At 23.2% G+C, this 23,721-nt stretch overlaps 1 protein-coding gene across 1 annotated transcript; it reads left to right on the top strand.

Moving 5' to 3' along the window:
- Positions 1 to 6,424: 6,424 nt before the first annotated feature.
- LOC112598790 (putative sodium-coupled neutral amino acid transporter 11) lies at positions 6,425 to 21,712 on the top strand. The gene is made up of 9 exons (XM_025345406.1): positions 6,425 to 6,880; positions 13,623 to 13,710; positions 15,984 to 16,193; positions 18,014 to 18,266; positions 18,375 to 18,460; positions 19,062 to 19,223; positions 19,298 to 19,554; positions 20,592 to 20,675; positions 21,402 to 21,712. Exons 1-9 carry the CDS (start codon positions 6,779 to 6,781, stop codon positions 21,579 to 21,581), a joined length of 1,422 nt encoding a protein of 473 aa, XP_025201191.1. The 5' UTR covers positions 6,425 to 6,778; the 3' UTR covers positions 21,582 to 21,712.
- Positions 21,713 to 23,721: the final 2,009 nt, after the last annotated feature.

The raw sequence follows: 23,721 nt of genomic DNA on the forward strand, positions 1-23,721 counted from the left end.
CCATTTAAAGCCAAGCGCTTATAAGAATTTAATAATGATTATTAAAAAAATAAAACAAAGCCCTGAGGGGAATATATCCCCATATCCTCCCCCCATAATTATGCCACTGAGAAATCCATACCTAATAGATTCGATTGAATTTGTTAAGAAAAACGCTGTCTACATTTTAGTTTATTCTATATTACAGCAAATAAAAATAATTTCTTTTTATCAAAATAATATTGCATAACAAGAAAATATCATTAATTTATTATACTTTCTTTGCAGGTGGTCTAAGGAAATGTCATAGATAGGAAATTATGAAAAATAACACCATTGCATCAACAATGATATAATTTAATAACTATATAATTGTTTTTTATATAACTTGTTATTTTGAAGATACAAATATTTAGAAGTGTCTTAAATTATATTTAAATTGCCATGTTAATGTTTTAATAAGTAATGACTATTTAATTGAATTTCATACATTTGTATAATACTTTAACGATTTAATGTTTGGATAACAATTAATAATGCCTCTCTCTATACTCTTAATAATAAAATAAAAATAAACATAGTAATAATTATAAATAATACAATAAATTTATAAGAATTGATTATTGCTCTGTCTTCAGAAAATCTATTTAAAATTTTTACATTTCTGTGATTAATACGTGAAACTGAACGATTCTTATTGAATCGATGATTGCAAAAACGACTCAATTTTTAAAACTTTTGGATAATTGATAAAAAGTGTATAATTTATATAATTCTAAAAAAAATTTTTATTTAAAAATGAATACTTGTAGAAATATATTATGCATTGATTATACATAATTTGTGTAGGTATATAAATAATATGATGTTTCTTATTACAGAGTTTTCTGACTCGTGTCGTTTTTGCAATCATCAATTCAATTAGGTACCTACTTATAAGTTATAAATAATTGTCAATTAGCAATTGAAAACAAATTGATGAAACTATTTGGTGGTTTATACTGTTTATAGTATATTGATAAATTTTAATCATTAAAATCTAACTGAACTTAATATTATATTACTTATTATTTAACAATTTAAAAGTCATAAGTTTCATTTCAAACATAATAATTCATATACATATTTTTTAATTTTAGTAAAAAATTATTATATGTATAAATTTACTATTAATTAATAAAATATGTAATACATTTTTATAGGTATATAGTATATATTATATGTATACTACTATTTCCTAAGCTATTAATTTTTATTTGTATTATTTAGAGTTTATAAAAATTATAGTAAATAAAAGTTAGATACATGAGTAAGTAATTTAAATAAAATCAATAATTTAAAAAAAATATTTTTATGACAAGTATTTACTGTTAGTTAATAATTATAATCAATTATTAACATAGAACTCAATAGAATATCAACTTTAATGAATATTAAATTATTAAAGATAAATACTATCAAATATAAACATCATCAATTGTGTATGTGAAAGTATAAAATAATAATTTAATACTGTTGTAATTTTTAACTTAAATTTAAACATAAATTGGTTTCGTCAAAATGTTTCAATCATCTTTCATTTATGTTTATATTACGTATTTTAACTAGATATTAAAAACTGATGATGATCAAAAGACTGAAGTTCAAAAGTAAAGATGCTATAATAAAACTATAAATATTTATCATTGTTTTCATTTTAAAACTGACAATATATTATCTAATACGGTATTTATGAAAATAGGCATTTAAAAAAATATATATACTATTAATATTTATATGAGAAAATAATCTTAGAAATTAGAGGTTAAGTAATTAAGTCAACCATAAAAGATTTTTAATTGTTATTAATTATTTTTAACTTAACATAGGTATAAATTATAAAAAAACACTTTTTTTTTCCTTTTTGGAACTTCCAGAAGTTTTTGTCAAAATATTTCTTTAATGGCAAGTCAGACGAAGGTAGATACATATATATTTCATATAGGTACTTAATACTCAGTATATTTGACAGACATTTGGTCCAACGAATTAAGTCCAATTGTAATTTTGTCCAACAGCAATAATTTTCATCTACATTATTTTAGGTCCCAGGTGTGTAAAAGATTATTGTGTCCAGTCAATCATAGATTTAAGTATTTAACCTAGGAAGACATAAAGTAATTTGATTTTTAATCCATCCATTTATTACTGACTATAAAATATTTGCGACTTAAAAATTATAATAAACTATTTTTTATTTTATTCATTAAGGCTAAGTTAAAAAAAATATTAAAGCTCAACAACGTCTTAAAATTTAAAAGTATGCATTAATAGTAAATTGTGTTCCATATACATAAATGATATACCTATAATGCTTTACATCCTATTTAGCACAATACTATTAAGTTGTTTTTCAAAGGTAACTACGAAAAAGGTCTAATCCGAGTTATTGTATGTTCTGTTAGAATTATGGCTTGTATTAATTTGAGTTGCATTCTTATATTCAAGATGCCTGTTTAATATTTACTATTTTAAGATGTGTCTATCATACCTATTTTTTTTTTACTACTATTTGTGTACATAGATACAAAAAAAAAATCAATTCACATTATTGTAAAATCAATATATTCATAACTCTGCTTAGAATCTAAAAAATTAACATTCATAAATGATAAATGCATTTAGTCTAAGTTTGTGTATAAATAAGCTGGAAAATAAAGTTTTGAATAATAAATAATAATATATAAGTAATCATATTATATTCCATAATAAATAATTTTATATTTTTATACTTGTAATTAGTATGTACTCCTCTCACCATCCCGAAAAAAAACTTGAGCCATAATTTGTACGTACTATAAAAAAACCTGAGATGTATTTTGTAAGTACCCCAAAAAATTTTGGCCTGCAACTAAGAGCACATTATTTTTATTGTAGGATATGATTGATTATCAGTAGCCATCCAAGCCGGAATGGTAAATACGATGGTTATCCACAAGTTTAATACATTAAATTCTACAAAGTATGACGTATTTGAAATTTGTATGGTTTTAAAAATAATCATTAACACATAATAGTTAAATATGTCATTTGGCGGCAAATTTTAAAATTCCGCCTTTAAAACTCTTGTACCCATCATAAAAAATAAATTATATAAAAATAACACTGTTAAAATTGTTATAGTATATTTGTTAAAAAAAAAGAAAAAAAAAAGTAAGACATTGGATAGATGGATAGAATAAAAGCTATTGAATATGTCAAGTAGCTGATCCACTCTATGTATAAAATAAACAATAAACAAAAAAAATATTAGAATTAAAATCACAATCTCGATTATTATAAATTAGGTTTTTAAAACAAATTTCAAAAACGTAATAAAAATATGATATATGTATGAATCGCGATTTTATATTTTTCAATATTGTTTAAATACTTACTATAATATGTATAATTTTTTTAATTATTATTTGGTAGTGATAATTTATACAATTTCGTTATTTTGTTTTTTTAATTATAATAAAATGTATAATTATTTTACTCTAGTTTTTATCTTTTCATAGAAACTTTAAATTCTAGATGTTTTAGAAATAATTAGTTCGTTTTTAATTATTTTTTTCTCAGCTTTTTAATGAAACTTAGCATCACTTAACCTTATGCACTTTCAACTCACACTGATTAAAAAAAAAAAACTCTTTAAGAATATATTAAACCCGTTTAATTTTTAGTCAACCAGACTTGACGAGACGATAGTGCAATAAAAACAATTGCTTGGTAGTGTACAAATAAATCATTTGAAATTATCAATATGAAATATAATAATCCGATAGTTGTAATACAGGTAATGCAGTAAACACGTTTATGTATCAGTGTGTTTACTACTGTAAAAATATTGTACATAATTTATTCTCGAAAATAGAAGTATGACGGTTCTAGTGTTATAATATTATAATAATATATAATACCATATAATAAATGGTCTTTCAATAATATGCTGAGTACTCATTGACGTAATAACTCTGCATTAGGTGGTATAATATAAAATTATATTACTATATTATTATTTGCTATGTAAATTTTTCAATAATTAATAATTTTTCCTAAAAATTATAATACATTAGAAAAAATAAAAGCTTTTGTTTTTGCCGTTAAAATATTTTATCACTCTTATAAATTTCGACCCGAGATTTCTAGCTTCTGCTACTTTTGCCCTCCCTTTAATCCGGCACTGATAGTTATTCATTTATGATTATATTTAAATAAAACCAAAGTCATGTTGACAGATTGCATCATAGTTGCGGTGGCAGACTTAATACCTTCGTCGAATAAACCGCTAATTATATTTAATATTATGATTTTTATGAAATTGATGACCCATCAAAAATTCAAATCAGGGGCAACCAAATACCACTAATAATACATATAAATAATCTTGCCTCCACCTACATAATATATTATATTAAAGCGTCATCTACATTGGGCTATGATGCTATGAAACAACTTTAAGAATATTTTGGTTCGGACAGTTTTTCTTAAAAATCAACTTTTACTCATCTCAAAATCCAAATACTTCAAAGTAAAGAAATATAATACATTTTTTTTTTAAATGAATAACGGTATACAGACATACAGTACCATACTTATCAGTAAAAATCTGATGAGCATTTGAAGTCGAAACATCAATCTGTCCACTCCAGAAATTGCAATATCACCTCAGGAATAGAGTAAATAGGTCACACTTTGAAAAATGTTATCAATGTCAGCATCAGCTAATAAAAACCTTATTAATCTTTTTTTTGTTAATATCGATTTTAATGGAAACGATAGTGATATTTTATCGTCACCTACATCTTACACACAAAGATCAAAGAAAAAAAAATATTACAAAAGTGATGCATATCAAAGAGTTAAAATTGACAAAGCTATGACCATGATACTCAAACTTATTGTACATATCCTTTTATAAGTGTTAAATGTGGAAAAATTCACCCATATACTTCTCCAAAATCACCAGACCTGAAAAATTGCGAAGGAGCAAACTCAGTCAACTATAAATGATGCACAATATATAAATAACTGAGGTACAAATACATCAATCTTTCAAGTAGAAAAACCTCGACAAACATCGCCATTCTACTCCATCACCGATCACAAACACTATCATAATCAATCAGATATAGCTTATACTAATGTAAAAGAGAGCTAACCATTGATTTCAACCAAATACTACTCCTGTAAATAAAATGAAATCGCTCTACTCAAATTGTTCAATGCATTTTAATCCATTTTAAATCTCGGAAAACTTTAAGATTCGTAGTGGTGCCATGAATTATAATGATGTATTTTTTTTTGTCTGTAAGCACATTGAGCAGTTTGAGGATAATTTCAAATAGTGAATAGGACATAGTTTATACTTTAAAAAGGTAAAAATTCATAAAATTTTTCAAAATAATTAGGAAATAATAAAAAAAAGTTATTATTTTCTATAAACAAATTGAGTTCAAATTTGGACGAAATTACTTATTTAAACGATAAACAACGATTATTTTGTCATAATTAAAAAATATTATTCGTTGAGACTTAAAAATATTACGTAAATTATATTGTTATGAATTTTACTCTATGCAATAGCGTACACGACGTAAATAATAATTTTAATTTCTTTTAATATATCATTAGTTATTTACAGAAATATGTTATTATATTTTGAGTTCAATCATTTGATATGATATGGTATAAATATATATAAATATATTATAATAATTAAATACTAATAATATAATTAATGCAATATTTTCAGAAAAAATTATATCAATCTATTTTGATACTAAAATTAAAATAAATCACGAAATATATTTAGCGATATAGGCTAACAGCCGTTTTTCTTGTACAATAGTATATCATTGAATTCAAATTTAACATATTCATAACAGTGACCCACTCGACACCTAATTGTACAGCATAGCGGTACTCACTTGCTCACTTTTTTTTTTTTAAGAATTTTGAGGAATGACTTGGCGCCGGGCTGTGCAAATATTGGATACTACGATTTTTCCATGCACGCAACACGTGTATTATTATTGCACAATTAAAACGTATAATATTTTTATGTCGATGAATTTGACACACATGCAAAACGTGTGGCGCGATCGGTCGAGAAAAATATACTTATCGACCTATCGTAATAATACGATGCGTGTGTACAATTTTATTATTAATGTACAGTTTACCAATTTATACCTTTGCCTTCATCATAATTATAAATACATATTATAATATGATACACATGTGCAATGAGCGTTATCGCTTATTATAATATTATTAATATTATCGCACGCGTGTACGCGTGGATGATAAATCCGACGGAAGCGGTCTGCGTTGATGTGGTGGGGAGGAGCTTAGTTGCCTATCTCCGTGTACATAATATTATTACATTATTATTATTATTATTACAGTATTGCAGCTAGTATTATCTGCAGCGCCAAAACGTGGAATGTGGAAACACACCTCGCACGACCGGTAACGAATCGCTTTATCGTCGCTCAGCAACAACCGCCGCGGTCTATAAAAAAAATAAATATTACAGTATATGGGTACGTCATATTACGGTATACACGCGTATACTCTGCGTCTCTGCCCATACCTGCGCCGTACTTACACATCACGCCGTTCTCATCTCGACGCGAAACGACAAGCGCAAACAGTAGTATACTGTTGCCGCCCGCCGCAATCCGAACACAATACGAATTCGCGCGGTCCCGTCAACGGTCGTCGCGTGCCACATATATGAAGTTTTCCAAGATTGTGGGCAACAGCTGGCACAATGTGCTCGACCAACTCCAGCCAGGAATACCTGGTGGCGCCATCGAAGGACGGTATGGACGAGACGAGCTACATACTCCAGCAACGGCGGCGTCAACAACAGGTTATGATCAGTTAATTATTATATTATGTATAATACGTGTGTACGATGCGTACGTATAGTACGTACGCGTATACAATAAATAATATCATAAACCTATACACGCTTAAGTCGCATAAAATTATCATATTTTATTTTATGATTCTTGCGCTTCATCACTTTAATAGCATCTCGTTAGTTATTACTGATAACATAATAATTTACTTAGCTATCGTCGTCCGATTCATCCCACACATAAGCCTGACGAAGCTCACGTGTGTGGAAAAAAAAAATAAAAGTATTAAAAAAAAAACTAATTCTATTGTACTTTAAACTTTAAACTTTAGATATGCTACGGATATCCGACACGTGATTGAATCATTAATTATCTGCAGCTGTCCACTGAATAATTGATAAATTATTTTTCAATGTTAATAATTGCAACCCAAAAACAATAGGTATAGAGAAAAATTCTACACAGAGTTCGTTATTTTAAAAGCTTGCCTAACCTATTACTGAAAAATAACTAATTGTCCGACTTATGTCAAAAACAAAATTTCTCTCTCAACCTTATTAATAATCTGAACGAATAAGGGTCTGTTGGAAATATAGCTGCTAAGAACTCCAAAGTATCATATTAAACTAATATATCCTAAAATTGTGGTGTAAATATTGGATAAACGTCCATTTTTATTTTACTATTCGTTGCAAGTGTCGGAGAGTGATGGTATTATATCGTATTTTTATGTTTACCCTTTTCCATACTTTAAAACGTATATAATTTTTTTTTAGAAGTATGTTTTTATTGCTCTGGCTGTCATAACTATCATTTAAAGTACTCGAATAACAATAGTATCAATATGATAATATTTATCGTTATGCAGCTTTAAAAATATAAATCACTAACATATGAATATTTAGTTGGTTAGGATTTATAAATTAATATCTTAGTATATCTATTAAAAATTTTACCTGTTACTAATGTTAACGTATACATTTCATAATTATTATGAATGTACCTATATTGAATAACTGTTGAATAAATACCCACTGTATACCAGAATAGTTATAAATATCTATTCATTTGTTTTCAGTTATCTATTATTCCATATTTTTATTGCGTATAATGTATTAATTTATTCAAATTATAAAAATAAAAATAAACAAAAAAAAAAAAATTACAAATTTTTGTATTAAATTTAGGAAAAAATTGTTTAAATATTTCTTTATTTATATTTTTTAATTGCTTATGGTTTAATACTATAATTTATTTAATAATTGATGGATAATATTGTATATTTTGTGATTTTTGTTTAAAAATCTATAATACATTACATCATAGTTTGTACGAATTTAATATTAGTATACGTACACGTTATTTTGTTTGATTGGTTATTAATATTTACTATAAAAATTAGAAGAACAAAATAATATTTTACAAGCATAGTTAAATTCTATTTATATAATAACATGCATAAATATAATAATATAGCATGTTTACTGTTTAGGTATATATATTATTTTTTTTATACATATTATACTAGGTACTTTTTTATTGCTCTTTAATTATTTAATAAAACTAGAACACTTGGTAATTAAAAATGATAATATATTTTGTTTGTTAATTTTATAAAAAATAAAAAACAATTATATGATATTAAATGATACATATTATTAACACAAATTATAATCTCACTAAAGTCAAGGTCAGCCCTTTGTTAACTGAGAATGGTTTATAGATATTTAAATTAATTTTAACACTTAATTTGCTTTAAATGTAAATTTTATTTGTTGACTCTGGTAATTAATATTTAAAAAATTATTATTCAGTAAATATTAACATTTATTAATTTTGGAAAACACAGAATTATTACAATTTTACAAAAATCGTTGATACAGTAATTAATGATTATTTTTGAATGTATGTATTTTTTCTTGTAAGTAGTAGAATTTAATACTTTCCAGACTTGGATAATAATTGATTGATTTTTGTATACAAAATAATTTGTCATACTGTATGAAAAGATCGTATTTCAGTAAAATCTAATATTTATATAGTATATACCTACATTTATTTAAAAGATTTAATTTTAATTTTAATATTTGCATTGGATTTTCAGTAAGTATAGGCATATGGTGGTTATCCAACTAGTACCTATGATTAAACACCTTTTTATTTAAAATTTAATTTTTGAAATTTATACTCAAGTTCATATTTTCAAATACTTAGAAGTTAATATTTTATTCTATAAAAAAGTATACAGTCATGATGAAAATCATTTTTTTTAAATTCACTTCACCTTTTTATATAAAATAGAGGTTTTTAACCGACCAAGCATTCTTTTTTTCACCAACACTTACAGAAAAATCGAAAATGTCAAATTTTAATGAACAGCTCAAACAATTAATCTATATAAAATACTAATACGTATATAACACACAATTGATTACAATTTCTAGTAGGTACCTATGGTTATTCGTTTTTGAATTACGCCAAAATTATTATCGAATACTGCGTAAAAATTCCCATTTTTACTTAATTTTTCTTTAAATAAGTTTGAAAAGTACTAGAAAATTTTCATTTTTGAACCATATAATATTTACTAGATTTAAATAAAAACCAACCGTAAAACTGAAACTCAAAGCAATTTTACCACCCCCAACAGTGATAAGCAGAAAAACACACACGTCATTATTCTAAAATTAATAATTTATCGTTTTACTAAAACTCTAAAATTTTAATCACCTAAATGTAAACATCATCGATACTAGTATCATTTAGATATTTTACTTTTTTATTGAGGTTGTTAAGAATTGATTGTTAATTTCATTAGATTTTTAATAATACTATAGGCATACTTATTTTAAAAAGTTTTATTAACGATTTTCATATACATGCAAGGGAGGTGAACGTTTAATTATTAGATACAAAATGTGTAATAAAAATACATTCATATATTATAATATACTTTTCAAAGTAATTTTCAAAATATTCTCTTACACGATTTAAATTTTGGATTGAATATAATATAGGAGTATTTTATTATTTTTATTTATTATGTATAATATTCTATAAGATTTGTAGATTTATGCAACTAATACAGTCAAAACAGAATATATATAAAAGTAAATTTAAATATATAAATACATAATTTACTAAATAATAAAAATGTAAAGTATGTATAGTAAATAAATGTGTTGTTTAAAAAAAAAAAAAAAAACGGTTTATTTAAATTGATATGCATTTTAATTTCAAATCTTTTGAACCACACTGATTTATGTAAATACCATTAAATGTATATCTATTTGAAGTATTAACTGTTTACAAAACCATTGACTTCATCCCATGATATTGATTTATTTACATTTATAAAGTTGTATATCTATAGTACGATATTCAAATGTACACTCCGTATATGTAATATATTATATTAGATCTCTACTCTATATAAATTTATTATCAATTTAACACACAATTTTTTTTAAATAAAAAATTTGGTTGATGACATTAAAAAAAACTCTAAGTAAAAAGTTATGCTAATTAAATATTTACAAGCAATTATTTATTTAAAGATTATTTACAATAAGTATTTTATGACATTATCGATAAAATTTGACCTATCGTACTACTCCATCGATCGATGTATTTTCTTTTTAATTTTCGGGACTCATTATTATTTTGTCGAACATAAATCTTTTTGTCCATTGTATTTTCAGTATCAACGTATTGTATATTAAAAGTTTAAAGTACCTTAATTCAATAAATGTTATTTTGTTCAAAAATCAATGTAGAATATGTTAAGGAATTAAATTATTTTTAGTTTTGTTTAATTTAATTAAATATTTTATAAAGTCATTTAATTTGAAGTACCTATTATATTATAACTTAGTAGGTACCTAAATGAAAATTGAAAATTAAATTGGCTATTTCATGTTTAAATTAGATATAAATTTAAAAAATTCAATAGTTTTCGAAGCAACGTATACAAAAATATAATTTAAATATTATGATATAGACTGAATAACTAATCTCTGAATGTAGATAAATTGTGTTTAAACTGTTTAAAAATTCATTAGAACTTGGATGTATATTTTTAGTTTCCACAAAGATTAAAAACGAATTTTGAAAAATAATTTATTTGACTAGTTTTATTTTTCAAATAATATAATATTACGGTTTAAATAGTTTAATTACTGTCATCTAAGTCTCAGTACTTGGATAATTGTTATTATTTTTATATTTAATAATTAATTTATTATATTTATATTGGTAAAAAATGTATTATTTATTAATTATATATGAATTAAATAAATTAACTCAATAAAATAATATGTTATATACGAGATAACATAAAATATTAAAATATATAGTTAAATAGTTATTATTATATAGGTATTTAAAATTAAAGTATTTCACAAATTATATAATGATAAATACGTATATTTTAGATTCTGAGCCAATTGATTTTACAACGATATGCTTTTTTTATCTTTATTAACACTTTTTTAGACTAATAAAAATTTATCTAGAAACTAAATAGTACCTAACTTTGAGGGGGAGGGGTTAAAAGTAAAATATTACTAAAAATAAATTTTATAATTGGGAAAAATAAAAAAAATTTAACGAAAACGGAGACTTTTACGCAAATTAAATTTTCAGAAAAATTGATTTAGTTTTTTTTTTTTTGCGTAACTCAAAAATGAATAACTATAGTAACTTGAAATTTTTATCAAATGTTTATTATTTTTTATTTACAATACAATTTTCAAAATACACTATTTTTTCACTAATTATAAGGGAGAGACATTTTCAATTTTTTTCTTGAAATGTCGATTAAAAATTATTCACTGCTTAAAAATACTTAAAAATTATCTTTAAAGCTCCTCATAAGTTGTAATACTCTACTATAAATACTGAAAATCTATAATTACAAAATATTTAACAAGTGTTTAAAGTAAGGATTTAAAAATTACAAATTATTTTATTGTTAGATATTCATAAAAATTTTTGATTTTATACATACAATTTAAAACGTACAAGGTTTTGTGTAAGTTTTTCAATCTATGTATAAAATCAAATTCTATTAGAAATCCAAATCAATTTTTTTATGAGTATTTGAATTTTTACTCCATATTTACACTCGTAAAATAATTATTACTTCTTACATTTTTTTTATATTTTATTGTTATTCAAAAAAATAGATATTTGAAATTTTTACAAAATAATATTATTATTTTTATTACTTGATAAAATATTCAAAATATTTCAATTTTTTTGGACTATGTATATGCTTGGAAAATTGAAAGTTTTTTTTCCATAATTGATTTAAACAATAAAATCTAATAAACATACAAAGGTTATTAAAGGTAATTATTTCGTTATAATTTAAAAAAAATATTCGTTGGAACTTAAAACTATAGTGTACATTATTATTTATTATTATTATGATTTTTATGAATTATACTATACGCAATAGCCAATAGCATATATAACATAAATAAAATTTTTATTTTATTTTAATATATTATTAGTTATTTATACTATGAATCTATTTTTAATGTATTGCGTTATTTTCAGAAATATTTTATTATATTTTGAGTTAAATAAATTTATTTAATATGGTAATAAATATATAATATATATACTAATAATATAATAAATGCAATATTTTTGAAAAAAAATTTTATCAACTTAATGTAATATTAAAAATTAAATAAATTACTTGAATAACTACATATATCACAAAACATACTTAGTGATCGGGCTGACAAACCGTTTCCACTCAAAATTGTTTTTTGTACACAATGGTATAATATTGAATTCAAATTTAACTCATCTATAACTGTTAATCACTCAACACCTAACGTATAACAGAGCGTTACGCACTTCCTACTTTTTTTTAGCATTGATTTGTATTAAAATCGAATAATATTGTAATAATTGTAAATATCGTGCAAGCGCAGTGACGACAATATTTATAGTGTTGTGATTACCTGAACCTCTGGTCAAAAATACTCTGATGTTGGAAATAATAATAAGTATTGTATTATTGAATATTAAACCAATAATTGGTAATTTTTCCTTTTGATAAGATAAAAATGTTTACGAGTACAGTTAAAACTACTTATTGTTTTGTTTTAAGGAACTTAATTTAGTTACTCAAATTAATTTATATTTTTAAATTAACTTAAACTTAGATATTAGTTATTTTTTCTAGAGTAATTTAACTTTAATTAGTTAAAAAAATTGCTAACTTGCCTTGCTTTGGTTAAACATAAAAGACAGATTATAATTATTATTTATAAGTTAGATGCAATTTACAACGTAAGCAATTATTTTTAATTAAATGATACAACAACTTGGGTTGTCATTGAAAATTTAATTCACGGAAACTATTTTTTAATATATATCTATTCCATTCATGTGATTTTTTCAACTTTAATAATACATAATTACAAAAATATAAGAATGTTGAATAAATTTTGAAATTATATTATGCATACAACTCATTCTACAGTATTCGTTGTAAGACTAAAGTAAATTTTAACTCGCTTGTTCATTAAGTAAATTGCATAAATATTTAAATATTAGTTTAACGTATGGTTTTAAATTATTAAAGACTTAAACATCTTATGGTATATAATATTAACTATAATATGATTCATATCAATCTACAATGTGTATTGCTAAAAAAATTTGCTTTAACAGATATGTATTCAATTAACAAATTTTTCACATATCAACCTTTGATTGGATTTTTATTAGGTGATGGATGGGGGCGACAACCTCAAAAACTGTCCAAAGTTTGCGAGTTTCAATTACATCAACTCAATTATTGGTAGTGGTGTTATTGGTAAGTTGCATAATTAAATACAAGATTACTAATTTATAACTAATATTAAATATGCACGAACTAATCTATAAATTTTTATTTAAATATTCTTTTGTAAGAGAAAATAATTTAATATTTAATATACTTAGGTAATTTATATTTACTTAAGATACGAAAATAATACTTGCCTTTTACTTATATTTTTTTATGAAATTTAAGTTTTTTGTTAGCTGAAATTTTTTTATTTGGATCAATAATACTATAAACAATGAAAATAATATAATGTATATTAATACAACATTAAAATTATACTTAAACTTTTTAATTTTATATTCACGAAAACAACTTTGAAATGTTCTTTTGAATTAATTTCCGTTTATAAATCATAAAATATAAATATAAACCTTCTGTATACTCTATACATCCATAAAAAATATGCGTTATCGGATAAATTATTTATAACAAAAATCGAGTTCAACTCAAATCTCAATATTATTATAGAATTCATAAATTGAACAAGATAATTAAATATAATCTTAAAAAGTACTTTGTTAAAATTGAGAACTAACCATTTTTATTATTTATATTTTCTACACATAGAATTATTTATAAAAACCAGTTACTAATTTATTACAAATTTTTGTATTACTCAACTAAAAAAATTCAATTTTTGTTATAAACCGAATATTTTGATAGCAATTTATTATGGATTTAAGTTTCTATTTTAAGTCTTACCAAACATATTCAAACATTTGTAGTACAAACATGTAATCAATAACATTTGTGTGCTTATAAATACCAAAATAAATCAGTCTATGTTTTAAATTTGTATGATATTTATTCATATCTAAATACTTACAGTTTATAATGATTTACAACATGATTTCACTAAGTTATACATTAATTAATAATACAATACCATTTATTAACTAAAATAAAATTTAAAAAAAATGTTCAAAATATAAACCTTGGGTTATTATTTAATTCATAATATTTTTCATTCAACAAATAGGCAATTTATTCTTGTATAAAATATATAAAATAATGTTTAAAATATTAGTTACTATAAGTTTATAAATTTTACGATGAAGTTTAGTTTAAATTCGACAATAAATATAATTCTAAAAATTTAATTTTACCAAATTAAATTTTATATTAATATTTTATTTTATAACCGTTGTTTATCTAAAAACTGATTGAATTTTTTTTTTTAGATAATTTATATATTCATACAATTTTTAAAATTTGTATTAATTACTTTATGAAATTTACAAATTAAATCCTAAAAGATTTAATCACGTTTTAATTATATTTAAAAAAATTTGAAATATTGTATATTTTTTTTTTTTAAATTTATTATCATATTAGTCGTTTGATAGTTATCGGTTATAAAACCTAAAATATTAGTACAATGTTATTCGACATTTATATCATATTATACTAATATAATCATAATTATTATATCAAGACATATTACATTTAGGTTATTATAATATTAATTATGAATTAATAACTATTAATGTTAAATTGAATTTAATATTACATTATTATATAATATTAGAATATTACTTCCTTGATATTAAAAATTATATCACATCAAGTGGCACTTTAAATCATTAACAAACTACAATCTAGTTTAAAATAAAATTAAAGTAAAACACTATTCTATAAAAAAAGGATACTAATTTAAACGAGTACCTATACATAAGAATGATTTTTGACCAAAATATTTTTGTATCCGTATTTATTTATAATTGTTTATGCACTTTGATAAATATATATTATGCAAAAATGTCTAATCAATAAATTAATTTTCTTTTTAGAACACCATTATTTTAAAATAGATCTAAAGGATACCTTTCATGATTTCTCGTACCACTTATTAGAACCTAAAAAATATTATGTTTGTAAAATAGTTTACCGTGAAAATCAAAAAACTTTGTAATCAAAAAAAAAAAAATATATATATATACGTAACTGTAATATTATATATTAATAAAAATATGAATAATTATTGTCAAATTAATAATATATGTTTAATTGTAAAGTTGAGGTGGTTTCACACTATAACATAAAAGTGGATTTATTCACGTGTGGACTTAGTTTTAGTTACATAAAAGCCCATAATTACGGATTAAATTAAAAAAATATTGGCAAAGCCAATAAATATACTTATATCTTATAAGTTATAAAATATGACATTTATATCACTCCACATGTCTCATTGATAAGAAAACATAATTACTTTGAATTTATATTTGCACATAATACAAATTTAATTTAATTTGTTTCAGGTATACCATATGCGTTTAATTTATCTGGTGTCGGATTGGGAGTTATATTATTGGCATTGGTAGCGATTGTCACTGATTACTCATTAGTACTTATGTTAAGGAGTGCACACATAAGTGGTTCTTTTTCATATCAATCATTAATGAAATCTGCCTTTGGTAGATATGGTTTCGTTGTTTTATCTTGTCTACAATTTATTTATCCTTTTATAGGTAAGTATCAAACAATAAAAACAAAATTAAACGTAAATAATATTTTTAAATCAAGCTTAAAATATTGTGATTATTGTGGTTAAAAATGAATACACTGTGAACATACACATATATATTGTATACTAATTACCGTATTAATTTGACATTAAAATAAAATCTACTCTAATAGTGAGATATAGTAATATGAATAAATTATTAAGTATCAATAGAAGTGAAGTCTGACAGACTGTTTCCGCTCAGAATCATTTTTGATAAAATGCAATGATTTATAATTTAATTTAAATTTAACACACCCATTATGGTCACCTATTCAATAGCGAAGTACACTCGAAACCTATGTGTATCATACGGCTATATAGCAGAGCGACTTCCTGATATTTTTAAATTTACACTACCGTGACGGCATCACTCATAATACTACGTCGTGTACTCATATCATGTGCTATCGTTCACCCTACCACACACACGTTATTGTACATTTTGTTTTAATATCCGATGTTATTATTAAACTATATCTTTTGAAAAAAATAAAACCTCATACCATAATTCTATTTTTTTATCTTATGAATAACAAACATACATAAGTATATTTATGTATTTCCATTTAATTTTAACCTCTATTTTTAATTTAATTTTTATAACAATCATTCATTTTTATATTCACGGTGATAAAATATACCTATATATTTATGTAGTAGTGAATATAAAACTAAATTTTTTTCAAATAAGGGGATCATTTAAGTTTTTAATCATTAGTCATTTTACATTTATCAATATATATTCATATACCTTAATATACATTAGGTTTGCATACTTGGATATTAGCTATCAGGCAGCTATATTGCTCGATTAGAAAAAATGTATAATATAAGACCCATAATATTATTTCACTATATTGCTTAGATTAGTCAATGTTTAACAACTTTGATTAAACCTGTATAAATATCGTGTTCGAATTATTCTAAAAGCGTGTATGAATATTGTAATTTTATGTTTGTACAAATGTTATAAAATAATTTTACGCAAAAACACATTAAAATTTTTAAATTTGAATAAAAGTTATTAAGTTTAATACATTTGTTGTAATAATTTAGTAATTTTATTAGTGAAATATAAAAAGACAAATGTACAACAATTTTTTACCTAAGACTGTTTATAAGACTATTATAATATTATGACGATTACAATATTGTTATAATTCCCTGCTGCACACCAGTATAAAGTTCGATTAAACTTAATTTTGTTTTAATTATTTCAATTTCACATATAAAACGTCAATAGTTATACTTAACGTTATACATTACTTGATGTGAGAGTATGGAAGCTAATTGCACTATTTTAATCAATATCATTAGCATAGTATCTAGTGTAATTCCAGTATTAATTATAGACTACAGTACTTATATTAGTCATTTGTAATACTTAATTAAAATTCGTAATTCGTATTACGTCCATAACAATATTTTAAAGATATGTATACCTATATAAATATAGTAGTAAAGATACCTCTATAATATAACCTTAGCTATTCCAACTTTTGCTGATGTGAAAAGTCGATTGCAGCTATATAAAAATTATAATTATTTTATTTATCAAACTAAAATAATTTAAAATTTTAATTATTAGGATTTCGTAATACAATATTATATAAACTTATTAAAATGTTTATTATTATGACTTAAATAAATATAAGATTAACTATAATATCCAACGTATATCAGTTGATATGTATATTGTATAGTTAAATCGTACGTTAAGTCTAAATCAATATGTACTTAGTACCTACGATTAAAAATGTATTCAAATATATCTTTTTACAGCGATGATAAGTTATAACATAATCGTCGGGGACACTGCAACAAAGGTCTTGATTCGGCTGTTTTCGTTGCCACACGACTCTATATTTGCCCAACGGTATTTCGTCATAGCAATGGCTACGATTTTTATCACGACTCCTTTGTGTATGCTAAGAAATGTTGCAAGATTGGCAAAAGCATCTATTGTGTCGTTCATCATGGTTTTAGTTATCTTTGTAACTATAGTCATCAGATACGAATCTCTACACGACGTTATGTAAGCCGTCACACTAAATTATATATCAGTATGTACGCTTAACTAACACCTGTACACGATTATTAAATGTCAAAAAAATTCCCCTGTCCCACATTTTAATTTTTACAGGTCCACAGTAACTGATGTCGGTAATATAAGCACATGGGATTTTGCTCGGCCTGGTGCGATTCAAGCTATTGGAATAATGTCATTTGGTAATATTTGCTCTTATCTAAGTATTATTGTAAATATTGACTTATATGACACTATCAGGCAAAATATTTTTAAAACATTACAAATTCATAATATAAAGGAAAATATAATTTTATTTCCCAGAAATATTTGTATAATGTCCATTATGACAGTATACATAACACAAAATATAATGAGTATATTTAAATATTAAAATTTAAAACTATAAATTAATTTAATATTATATGAGTAATTGATATACATAATATGGCCCGAACAAACTTAAATATGTAAAACCAATAACCATTCTATACTGATAATATCAAATATAAAAAGTGTTCAGAATATATAACAAAATTGATCACTCTTACAAAATATATTTTTGAACGATAAAATTAAAAAAAAAAAATGTTTTTATATTTTATATTATAATCCTTTATTTTATAATTAAATACTTTGACACGATATTTCATGAAAAAATAATCAGAAATTTCTTTTGACATAATAATATTTTACACATGTATAAATGTTTGTGTTCGAAATTCCCATTAATTATCTACATTTTAATCTGTATATATATTAAGCTAATTCGTACAATTAAGGTTTTTTTCTTTTATTATATAGGTTTTATGTGCCACCACAACGTGTTTTTATTGTACGACTCCATCGAAGGAGCAAGTCAAACTATTTGGAACTACGTAACACACGTCGCTGTCTCAATATCGTTTTTGCTAATGGTCGCATTTGGACTAGTTGGATATGCTACATTTGGTGATCTCACTCAAGGTACGCTGGTTTCCTTGTCAAAAACGAATAACGTTACATATATGTATGTTGTATTTACACTGTTAAACTTATAGGAGATTTGTTGGAAAACTATTGTTGGAACGATGATTTAATCAACATATCAAGGTTGTTATTTTCATTAATAACTCTGCTCACGTTCCCATTGGAATGTATGGTCACTAAAGCTGTTATTGATCAGACACTTAGGGGTGGCACCGATCCCATTCCAATGTCGAAAAAAAGACATGCTATAATAACGATTTCTATTCTTATGGCAACTTACTTTATTTCCATATCCACAAAATGTCTTGGAATTGCCTTAGAAATAAATGTGAGTAGTGTATACTTTTGAACGTAAATTTTAAGTTGTTGAGAAAATTTATTTAATATGATTATTTTATTAAAAACTAATAAGCTTTACCTCGTGCTCATTTTGCACGCTCAATTTCCAGGTGATTAAAACTCTTTTCCATTATTGAATCAACTAATCACGACGACCATCTCTAGGAGCTTTACCCTTTTGCTTCTTTAAATTTATGTTTAAATTTAAATGATAACAGTATAATACTTTATATGCTTACAATATAATTTCATTTAACAATATAACTTAAATAAATGTTTCTAAGAGCCTAAACTTGTGAAGTAGACAATAGTTCATATAAAAATAATTTTTATCTATTTATTTATATTAATACGTCTAATTTTAACTTCGATTGATAAATACATCATTAGCACAATAAAATACCATTATATTAATACAAGCAATTAATAGAACGATATGAAAAATGTATAATAAATTAATACAATGTTTTGTTGATTTTATAATATAGAGAGTTTTATCATATATTTAATATGTTTTCTATGTAGATTTTAAGGTTTTAAAATTGTTGTACAAATACAATATAAAGAACATAACCAATAATTTAAAATCATGTACCTACATGAAACTTTGTATCATATTTTTTACTAAAAAAAAAAGCTTTTTATTAATTTCTATGTGATTACAACAGACTGCTTCAAAATTTCAAAAACATAAATTTATTAATACTTCTTAGGGTTGGAATTTTTTTTAATTGAATATTAAGTACTATTGAGTGCACTCTCAATCGGTGTATCCCGACTTTATACTGTATGTCGCTATGTCGATTTCTAAACAAAAAGGTTCCTTAAAAGTTATTCTAAGTAAAAAAATTATTGTAGTTCTGACCAAACTCAATTATTTTTTTTTAAGTACTTCCCAATACAAAATGTATAATTATATACTACGATTGATCAATTATAAAGAAAAACATTTTCATAGTAAATCTTTATAATATTTATAACATTTAAATACTATTATAAATAATATGCATTATTATTTTTTATTAGGGAGTTGTGGCTGCAATTCCGTTGGCATTTGTTTTACCAGCAGCTATTTATATAAAAATATCGAATGATTCATGGAAAAAAAAGGTAATAATATCTTACCTATAATAATTTAATAATATTAACAGAGATATAAACTATTAGATTTAGAATTATTAAACAATGGTTTTTTTTATGATTTAACATTTTAATGAAAATTGAAGTATTGTAGATATATATAGACAAACTTTTTTTTTTATTAAATAAATATATATTTACAATCTGTAATGTACTAAAACAATAAGTAAATTTGACAATTTTTTTGTACAAGATTTGAAGGCTTGAGTGAGGGGCGTCTATCGAAACTACTTCAAACTGATTTTTTTTTTTAACTAATTTATTTATTTATTTAACAAAGTAAATCACGAGGGGACAAACATTTAAAATAAATTTCGAGTGTTTAATTCATATAAGTATTATATTATACTTTGAGTTAACACTTTTGTAGATATATTATTAAATAATTAATGATGGTAGTATATGTTTAAAAATATATATTTGATTAATCTAAGTGTAATATCTAATCCATACATCATAGTTAAACATAAATATTCCGAAATAATCGTAATATTTTTTTGAGGTTAAGGTACTCAAACATCAATGTAAAATCCAACGTCTCTTTATAGAGTCAAAAATGTTTAATGATAATTTTATTATTTTTAATAGGCTGATATTATATTTAAAATATAATTTAAATGTTGAATGTTATTTGCAATTCATATCCAGTTGAATAATATATTGTGTATTTAATATTATTTTTTTTTTTTACTTTAGATTCCTGCGTATTGTTTGGCACTGTTCGGCACAATAGTAGCTGCATCTGGTATATCATTAGTCGTGTACGAGATTTTAACTTTTACTGCAGATTCTTGTGAGAATGATAGAATAATGGACCATTGTTACATTAACGACACAAACCACCCAACCGACATTACCCAGTTATCATTAAACTAAATTATTTTTACCACGAATATCTTTTACATGATTATGTTTATGATTACATTCTAGTCTTTAACAAATATATTATTTTTTTAATGTTAATCTCAATTTAAAAAAAATTTGGCTTTTTCAATCACATATAGGTAGGTATATCAAAGCATGTAATATGAGTATAATATTATTATATAGGTATATTATATTATATTTGTATTGATTTATCTTAGATAATTCTAAGTTTTCACTTTGAAGTATCTATCAATAAAATACTTTCTCGTTTCTCGGTAAACTATTTGAATCCTAGATGTTTTTAATAATATATTTTTTTAATAGTTTGTTGATTTTTATTTTATTTTTTAATCTAAGCTTTGATATCAATTCTAGTACAAAAAATAATATTAATAACATGGTCTAGTCTTGTTGGCAAATCTAACAAGGTTAATCATACTTTATACAACTGAAGTTTATATTAAAATTTAAAGTGGTTGATTCCGGTAACAATTGTTGTCCATCAATTACTAACATTTTTAAGGTTATGTACTAGTTCAATGATTAATTGGTTACCTATCTGTAGATACAACTCTAAAAGTATTCAACTGTAAAACTTACGTGCAATTTTTAACTTAATATAATTTTCAAGATCTTACAGTCAAAAAACCAATAATACTATAAGTATATAAACCATTCAGATTTTCGCGTGTAAAACCTTGGTAATATACTAATGTCCTTCTAAAAACACTTCACATATATCTTGTAAATTGACAACGTCACATAAATACTTCATTCTTATACACTCATATGTATCAAGATAAAATATATTAACTAGGAGTTTATAGTTATCAAGTACACAGAATAATAGGTATCTACTGTACTTTAGCTTATGACACATCGTGTTTTTATTTTTAAATGAACTAAAAAATTTAAATTAAATTTTATCAAATATTTAAAATATATTGTAATCAAAAAGTGACTAAAGAAGTTTTAATCCTTGGATCTGAATACTTTTTTTATTAAATAAAATATTTTAAACATTTTGATTCAATTTAAAATAGACTATAATGATATATAAACTATATGACAATAGGAATATTTTAGCATAAATATCTACTAGTTTATTCGAAAAATGTCATAAGATATTTTATAAAAATAGACAGTTTTTTTAAGAACTTTTTTAAACAATATTATTAAAACTGTTTCGTGCTGTTTACGTATGTACAGCTTTAAAAATAATTTATTTAAATATTTCATGTATTAAAATAAAATTATGCAAATTAAAGTTAGGTATAAAAAATATTTTTATTAATATAATATCAAAGAGATATTTTAGCTGATATCAGTATTTAAAGGACCCCTAACATCAAAGCTTTACTTTACAAATGTAGTTTTAAATTTATTCTTTCTTTAAATAATAACGAATAATAAGTGCTTCAAGCATCTGTGTAATATTTTCCTGAATTAAATTTTATCTACTCATTAAATAGTGATTAATTCATCAATAATTTATAGAAATTAAATGTAGTTCCTAGTTTTCAACATAAATCTAGTAATAATTTTTAATTTAGTTATTTCTTAGCTGTTTATAATGTTTTGTATAAATTAATTGATTTTACTAATTATGCTATATGCTTAATAACTATATACAGAAATGTATTACATTGTAATATTTAATTTAAAATAATAATAATCTGTCCACATTATATTGTATTACACATTATCACAAATCCATGAACCTATAATAAAATAATATTTGTTTAAATAACCTAAAATATATAATAAAATACAAAACATTATAAATCATTTAGGTTAATTAAATTATTTATTTATTTATTTAATGGAATAATGTAACAAAATTGTAAGTGATAAATAAATAAATACATGGTAAACACATAATAATTGATAAGTTATAAGAGACAATTATTACATAATCATAAATGGAACTCAGTATAAGAATTGAAAAATCATTGTTCAAAGACTGAGTCCTATCATTTCTTTAATGGAATTATGTATGCAATTTATCATGACTGAAAACAGTTAGTACAGTAATTATGAAATTATAAAGACAAATCATATTACTTTTATTTTATTTATCGTTTTTAACATAAATTAAGAAAACCGGTGTGAGTTGATTATTCCCGAGACTTACTTTTTGTACGAGTTG

Source organism: Melanaphis sacchari, unplaced genomic scaffold (genome assembly GCF_002803265.2).
Source record: "Melanaphis sacchari strain LSU unplaced genomic scaffold, SCAv2.0 Contig4_pilon_pilon, whole genome shotgun sequence".
Classification (NCBI taxonomy): Eukaryota; Metazoa; Arthropoda; class Insecta; order Hemiptera; family Aphididae; genus Melanaphis; species Melanaphis sacchari.

Excerpts from the sequence above, each read along its gene's own strand:
- LOC112598790 (XM_025345406.1), top strand. The coding sequence starts at position 6,779 with ATGTGCTCGACCAACTCCAGCCAGGAATACCTGGTGGCGCCATCGAAG. Across the intron at positions 13,711-15,983 it reads TATTGGTAGTGGTGTTATTG|GTATACCATATGCGTTTAAT; the intron begins GTAAGTTGCATA and ends AATTTGTTTCAG. Across the intron at positions 16,194-18,013 it reads ATTTATTTATCCTTTTATAG|CGATGATAAGTTATAACATA; the intron begins GTAAGTATCAAA and ends ATCTTTTTACAG.